Source organism: Nannospalax galili, unplaced genomic scaffold (assembly GCF_000622305.1).
Source record: "Nannospalax galili isolate Female #2095 unplaced genomic scaffold, S.galili_v1.0 scaffold154, whole genome shotgun sequence".
Taxonomy (NCBI): domain Eukaryota; kingdom Metazoa; phylum Chordata; class Mammalia; order Rodentia; family Spalacidae; genus Nannospalax; species Nannospalax galili.
The window spans coordinates 2,696,296-2,704,753 of NW_008335281.1; the positions used below are offsets into that span (position 1 = coordinate 2,696,296).

At 39.1% G+C, this 8,458-nt stretch overlaps 1 protein-coding gene across 3 annotated transcripts in view; it reads right to left on the reverse strand.

Moving 5' to 3' along the window:
- Adgrg6 (adhesion G protein-coupled receptor G6) overlaps positions 1–8,458 on the reverse strand; it is a 149,648-nt gene that overhangs the window by 67,178 nt on the left and 74,012 nt on the right. For all 3 annotated transcript variants that reach the window (XM_029561966.1, XM_008829828.3, XM_017797326.2), the window contains one exon: positions 1,443–1,784. In XM_029561966.1, the coding sequence (XP_029417826.1) occupies positions 1,443–1,784 (342 nt within the window). The remainder of the gene's footprint in view (positions 1–1,442; positions 1,785–8,458) is intronic.

An 8,458-nucleotide genomic window follows, 5' to 3' on the forward strand; every position in this document is an offset into this window, starting at 1 on the left:
TTGAACTCACAGAGATCCACCTGCCTCTACCTCCCGAGTGCTGGGATTAAAGGCGTGCGCCACCAAATATATGAGGAACAGCTGATCTTCCTAAAACAAGGATCTCTAGATAGGCTGACTAGATTCAGCAGATGGACAAGCACTGGTGAATGGCTGGGGCACTGACAACACAGTGGACAGTAACGGATGACAGAGTATATGGGTTCCAGTGGGGGGGTGGCTATGGGAGGGTGCCATTTGGGAAGTGGGTATATAGATGAATAAAGATTGTTTGGGATGTTCTTTATGATATGCACACACACACAAAATCAACAAATTAAAAAATGAGTTACAAAAACAAAGAAAAACAAAATACAAAGAATCAATGAAAAAAATTTATTATTTTTATTTTATGTGTGTGAGTGTATTGCCTGCATGTATGTAAGTGCACCTATGTTGTGCAATGCCCAAGAAGGTCAGAAGAGGGTGTCAGATTTCCCTGGAACTGGAGTTACAGACAGGTGTTAGCTGCCATGTAGGTGCTGGGAACTGAGCCTGGGTCCTCTGTAAGAGCAGCCAGTGCTCTCAACTGCTGAGCCATCTCTTCAGCCCCAACAGGAATATGTCCATGTTATGATGTGCCAGAATCAGGGAAGCATGATCAATGATACAATGTTTAATGTTCTTTAATTAGCTGCATTGGGGGAATTTTTCTTTAGGTTGTTTGTTAGTTTGGGTTATTAACAGCTGTATTTAAATTTACACACTAATTTTTGGTTCCCTAGGATAGTTCTTTAAAGGATAGCGTCTCATAAGTTCCAAAGAAAATAATTTCTAAATAGAATGTTTACAATTTCCAGTGGAGAGATGTTAGAATGAAAGATTTTCATTACCACTAGTGGGCGGGTTCTCCACCCTGTCTTCAAAGCAACTTTTAAATGTTCTGTAGAGCCAGGCTTGGTGGCACACATCTTTAATCTCGGTACTGAGAAGGCAGAGGCTGGTGGATCTCTGTGAGTTGGAGCCCAGCCTGGTCTACATAGCAAGTTCCAGGCCAGCTAGGGCTACATAGTGAGACTGTGTCTCAAAATTAAATAAATAAATAAATAAATAAATACATGAATACACATAAAATAAAACCATAAAATGCCCAGGAACAGAACTGAGAACAGAGTGACAATAAATAATAAATAAATAAATAAATAAATAAATAAATAACAAAATAAATGCTCTTCAGAAAAACAATCTGTAATTCGGCTCTACTGAAACTAGATTTTGGACCTCATAGTCACAGTTTGTTAATGAGGATTCTCAGTGAATATTACCAGATTCTACCCAACCCAAAATCCTGGTCAGAACCATCCAGATTTACATAAAAGAGCATACACCTGTCTTCTGGTCCTGGTGCTTATTGTAGCACATGTTAAAAGATAGAAGGTTGGCACCGCCTGTGGTTTACATACCTCTGATGTAGCTGGCATTGAAACCTTTCTTCTGGATGCTAAAGTCACTTGAAAAGGACACATGCATCTCATTCACACTTGAGTTAAATGACAGGCCTTTGGCAGTTGCTCCACAAAATTTAGTCTGGCTTTCTCCATTATCAAGGGATAATGAGTCATAAATGCAATTGGGAGCTTCTTCAATGTCGAAGTCATTAAACGTAATCTGAATGATGTAGCCGGTAGGGGCTCGGATGGTCCACAAGCAAGCCTGGGTGTTAGGGTAGTCATTAGGGTAGCACGGAGAAGTAAAGGTTCCAGAAGGGCTGGATAAGGTAACTCTGCAGTTGGCACATCCCCACACTGTTGGTCGAGAGAGAGAGGGAGAAGGGTTGGGATCAGATGTGTACCACAAACCAAGAACATCAGTCACTGGGGACAAAGAGTAAACTTTGTTTACAAATCATGAAAATTAAAAGGAAAATGAAACCATCTCAAGGAGAAAAATAAATGCTAAGATTATCAAAAAAAGTAAAAGAAAAATATGAAATTTTAGAGAGTAATTTTAGAGGGTAGAACTTGATGCTCCTCTAGTCTGAGAACCCAGAGAACTCATGTAAGATGCACAGGGGTTCAGCATGTACTACATGTGCAGATGATTTTGAGGGACACATGAAGACAGAAGTTCACTGAGTGTGCCGGGAATCTCTACTTTAGAGTTAGTTAACTGGAGAGAAGGGGCCTAAAGCCATACAGGTAGAGCTCAGTATTACAAACCATGATTAGAAATGAAGAGAAACTTTTAGAAAATATGTTTTAATATAATTTTTTTAAAAAAAGCACAAAAGAAAAATGGCCAGGGTATCTTCTGGCAGATTTTACCTTTTTCAGATGCAAATAACTACTACTGTCCCATTTGTTCATCATGGTGCTTAAGTAAGTACTTGTGTGATCATTTCATTTACTCTGCATTCAGTAAATATTTACTGAGTGCTTATTATGTGCCAAGCATTGTTCTAAACACCAAGGAGCAAAACAGACAGTATGTATGAGGGATTAACATTTCAGGCGTGGACCTAAAGAAAACAATGACATAATATAATGAAAAAAAATGGTGTGATGGTTAGTTTGTCAACAATTGTTGTTTGATACAATCTAGAATCACCAGGAAGGAGTCTCAATGCCTGACTATTTAGATCAGGATGGCCTGTGGGCATGTCCATTAGAGATTACCTTGATTGCATTAGTTGAGGTAGGAAGATCCATATAGTGTGGGTAATACCATTCCCTAGGCAGGAGATCCTGAAGTGTGAGGGATGGAGAGAGCTGAGGGAAAGCCTGCATGCATGAATTCATTCCTCTCTACTTCCTGACTATGAATCCAGTGTGATCAGTGATCTCAGGCAGTGATCACAATTCTGAAACTGAGAACCAACATGATCCCTTTTTCCCCCAGGTAACACTCATCACAGTATTTTATAACAGCAAGAGAGAGCACAGCTAAGACAAATGGTGACAAAAGATGAGAAGAAAATTAAAGCAGCAACAGAAAGAGCTGGAGTGTGGCGTAAATGACACACAGGGTAGTTTCCGAAGATAATACCAGGAGCATGACAGGGGACAAGCAATTCAGTCCAAGAACAGAGCAAAATTAAGGCCCATCATGAATGTTGGTCTCAGTCATTGAGCTATCAGTTCCATGAGGCCAAAGTTTAGGTCTCCTTTGTGCATCACTATATCCCCAATGGGCAGGGAGGGCTCTCAATCAATGTTAACTGAACACATGTAAGAGGATCTCGTTAGGTTGACAGGTAAAGCTATTAGTGCATTTTCACTAAGAAGAACAATTAGGATCCTTCAACTAATTATTCTTTATCCACGGTCTCGCCACCAGCTGAAAAGCAAAAACAAGGTCTCCTATCTTCCTTTCCAGAAGTGTTTCTTCAACCAATATTCATGCTATTTTAAAATATTTGCATAAACAAGGACAGCCATATTGCATATATAACATTCTAGATATGCTTCTAGAAAGCTGATGCATAATATTTCAAGTAATATTTTAACCATGTTATTGCAAACCACTTTAAACTTACTTCATTCCTCCCTGTCTCGCTGAGTTGAGCAGAATGTCTATGTAATAGCTTTTCTCCAGAATGGCAGCTGTTCCACGCATCACTTTTTCTTCTACAATAGAGTGAATTTGGGGGCTGAGGTGTGTTAGCCTGCTGAAGCTGGGGGTTTTCCTTTCTGCTTTTCTCTGTGGTCAACTTGTATCATGCTCTTTTGCCATTCTGCTCCCCATAGACTCTGTCTAACTTGCCCTCCCTCTGTCCTTCCAGAGTTTCTGAAATCTTGGATAAGGCCAAAGACAGAAAGGGGAAAAATGATAATCATCAAGTGTCTGCCAGAGCCTTCACTTGTCCATCCCTAGAGCATCATGTTCCATGTCTTTGCAGCATTATTCAGAGAAATTGCATTATTTCTATTCCCGAGATTAGTTGTTTACTGTCTGTCTTCTCCCATTAGTCTGTAAACTCAACAAATGAGTATGGTATCTTAGCACATGAGACATCAGCAGTTAAATTTATGAACAAATAAGTGAGTATCTTAACTGAACAGAAATGTGCCTAAATTAAAGAAAGACTACAAAGTGTATGAAATCAAGCCAATGAATTGTAAGCCCAAAGAATGGGTGAAAATGTTTGAGTTGAGAAACATATCTATACAGGGCTTTGGGGCTCTTATAATTAATTCATGTATAGCTCATGACTGAGGTGAGTGGACCTCTTTGATGAGTTTAGCTTCTTTTACTAAACCATGGCCTCAAAAGGGAGAGAAGTCATCCTAAACTTTAATTTACACACAGTAGTAAACACTAGAGATTAAAACAGAAAAAATGACAAAGGAAAATAAAAACAAGTTCTATGCCACTTGAAGCAGCATCCTTTGTCCAAGATGAGATGCCTAGGACTCAAGTAATTTTTCTTACTTCCTTTATCCTTTTCACCAAAATCTTCCCTAAAAGCTGATAGAAAATATGAGAAAATTAAAAAATGACTTGTAACACAGGCTACGTATTTTGACCCAGGTTTTTAAAAATGTGTTTGTGTGTGGGTGGTGTGAGTATAGGCATGCCACAGTGTGCCATGCCTGGGAGGTCAAAGGACAATTTTCAGGAGTCAGCTCTTTCTTTTCATTGTGGGATTTGGGGACCCACTGAGCCATCCTGTTGACCCTTGTCACAGTTTTGTGCCTCAGTTTTAACACCTTAGTACCCGTGGCAATAAAAGCATTTGCCTTCCTCCTGAGGTTTGGGGAGGATTACATGAGTTAATATTAGAACGTCTTGGGACTTGTACAAGGCATACAGCGCTAACATGGAAGTGTTGGCTGTTATTAGTATAATATCACAAAATCTGTGCATCATTAATTTATAGGAGTTAAGATATAGGTTTAAAAGATACAACCTTGGTAGAATCTCCTTTTCAAAGAGACAAATAATACAACAGTGAAGAGAATTAAAAAGTAATTCAAAGCAGTCTTCCATATGATCCTCATCTACAGTGGCCGGACGGTATTTCCAGAGAGTGCTATTACATAGAAACCATTTTAATTGGATGGAATGTCACAACAGGCACAATACCAACATGTTCATTATATTTAGGAATCACTTCACTCTAAAAGGCTTTTGTTATATATTTTTCACTTATTATCATAACCCTGGGAATCACTGCTACTTCCATCTTTGTATAAAACAAGTATCACTAATACAGATTATACAACTTGCTCAAAGTTATGCATCTAATATGTAGTATAACCAAGATTCAATGAAGTTTTTCTGGATGTAAGCCGAGAATTCTTTATGGAAAATAAAATGTCACAGTGAAAATACACAGAGCAAAGTAGAATTCAAGCATTGTTTGAGATAACCATTTTTAAGGACAAGCTCCTATAAATAGTGTCACTGCCTGAAGTGAGAATGTTTTTGGAAAATCACCTGGAATGCTAGAAAGTTTAGAACATGTTGCTTTGGATTAGACCATGGAAAAATCAAATGTCAATGTTAACTGACACCTACACTACGAGATAGTCTGTTAAGAAATTTATTTGGGGGTTGGGGAGATATCTCAGTGGGTAAAGTACTCACTGTGCAAGCATAAAGACATGAGTTCAGATTCCCAGCACCCTTGTAAAAGCCAGGTATAGCAGCTCATGTCTGTAATCCCAGTGCTGGGGGTATGGAGACTGGAAGATCCTGGGGCCTTGTTAGCCAATTAGTCTAGCTGAAATGGCAAGATTCAGGTTCAGTCTCAAAAAATAAGGTGGAGACTGATAGAGGAAGACACCAGACATCAATTTCTGGCCTCAACATCAATTTCTGCATATGTGGGTACACTCTCACATATATGAGCATACACATGCATATACTCCCCCCACACACACACAAAATTAATTTGTTCTCTCTAGAGAGAAGGCTTCTTAAAAAGTTGGCCACTCAAGTAGCCACTGAGGGAGGCTTTGGTAAAACCATGATTAACAAATATCTTAAATAACCGACCAAATAAAAGCATCCAGCTCACTATGTTCTCAAAGAAATGACATGTTCTTGACTCTAGTTTATAAAAGCAAAGTTTTCAGGTAATGTAAACAGCAAACTGAAAGCCACATTTGGCACTTGTTTGTGCTCATAAAGACCTAGTAGTAGCTGGTCTGTATCTTACAGTTTATTTTTCAATGACTCTCAAATCCACCCTGGGAAACCTTCATGTCAATGCCTTCTTGAAACAGCATTTGCATACAGACTTAATAACCATTATTTAAATTAAAAAAGTTGATTTCAGAGATGTGGATTCTTAGTCTCTATGAAATAAAATACTCATGCCCTTTAAACCTCCCGAAAACAGGAGATCCTGATCCCAAGAGCCAAATAAATCAAATTAGGAACCATTTTCAGCTTATTTCAACAGTTCTGTGACTGATATTGAATAACTGCCTTTTCTATACTGTGTTAAATGGTGAGCAAAACCCAGGTGGTGTGTACCTGTAATCCCAGCATTTGGGTGGTGAAGGCAGGATGGTCAAGCCTTCAAGGTCAGCCTTGGCTACATAGAATGGTCTAGATCAGCCTGTGCTGTATGAGACCCTGTTTCAAAAACCAACAAAAAAGTGAACAAAAAGAATGTTCTTAAATATTTTTATTTGGATGCTTGTAGAACTTCTCCAGCCAATGAGCTGAAAAAGTAGGCAAGTAAAAATCACATCCAGCAAATGTTCCTTGAGTTGCCCATTCCACTTGTACCCTTCAGTCATTGTTAGAATTATCCATGGTGATATGTTAAGTTGTAATGAGTCAAAAGTTCATTTGTTGCTTTGAAAGTTTAAAATATATAGTAGCCTTGGTAGTTTCTAAAGATTAAACCTAAATGCCAACAGTTGAGATTTCTAGGACCTGTTAAATAACTAAGATGTCAGGATAGTCAAACCAGATCAAACCAACAGCTGCCAGATGTAAGTCACATCATCGAAATGTAAATAAAGTTTTAGATGCTGGGCTGTATTGGGAGGCTGATAACATACAGACTGGACAACTTCATCAGAGTAAATATCTAATTCATTTCAAACTACTATACACATTTTCAGGATGGGAAGGAATCTGAAGGCAATCTGACTGTGACATCTGTGATTGTATTAATGTGACAGTCTTGGCAAGGAATCCAGTCTACCCTCACCACTCCTCAAGTATTCCCATACTGGGGAGGGTTACATTGGTCATTCCAGTTTCCTACTGAACTTCCAGCCATGTGGGGATAATACTTCACTCCCACACCCTTACGACACTGGTTCCCCCAGAGTTAACCAGATAATTGTTTCATTTCCTCCTGTGATGGTTCAACGTCCAACGCTCTTTGGAAGCACCATGAATAGGAAATTATCACAATGATTTAAGCATAAGTTCAAAAGGGCACCATTTAGTTGGATCTGTTCAGTTAGGTTTGACACAAGTAGAACACTAACAAGCTGTGGAACTGAAAGTTCTCTGCCGAGTTTGATAATTTTTTCAGTCTCCAAAAATATTCACAGGCACCCCACCCACAAACACATCTTGGCCTTCTGTAATATTACTTGCTTCAACTTCAAACCCTGTCCATAATCACCTGGTAAGAGAACACTCCATGCTCAACTGCAAAAGATAATATTTCACCAAGTCAATGAACTGTTATAAATTCTTCTAGAATCACCTTGTTCTGTAGATATACTGTAGATCCCTTGATAGATTATTAGATACACACACACACACACACACACACACACACACACACACACACACACTCACATGCACTTTCATGGGAAACATCTCTCTTAAGGAGTGGCTGAGTCTTTCCTGTCTCTCAAAACAGCAATCTAAAGGCAACAGATAACTTGAAATAACCTGAACTTCATGCTATATTATTTAATCTACTTCCTCCCCAATATTTTCCTCTCTCTCCACACACACACATACACACATACATACATACACAGAGAGAGAGAGAGAGAGAGAGAGAGAGAGAGAGAGCACTTCTCCAAAGAGGATCTGCTCCCTCTTTAGCTTTTATTTTCATATTTATAATACTTTCCCAAAGGGTGGAGACCTGACCCAAAAGGAACCAAATCACAGACTTCCTCAGTTAGATAAGATTTTCTTTCTGAGAATTGGAAATTAGAGATGCGGATGCCTGCTTTAGAGGATGAAGATGATTGGCTGGCAAAGAAAGTGGGGGTTGATACAGAGAACACAGCAATGTGGACCAGATACACTTTAACTGGAGACATCCCATGCCATTGGAGCCAAGTATGTCTGGGGCCCACACTCAATGATGCTCTCCTCTCTAGCCAGTTCTTCCTCTCCATTCCTTATTCCTAGATGATTATATCTGAACAAAGGCTTTACAGTGTTCAAATGCTGATGGCATACATGTCACTGGATACTCTATGCTTGCAAATGTCTATTAGACTTCTCCATTTGACTGTCTTACAAGACCATCAATCCAAATACC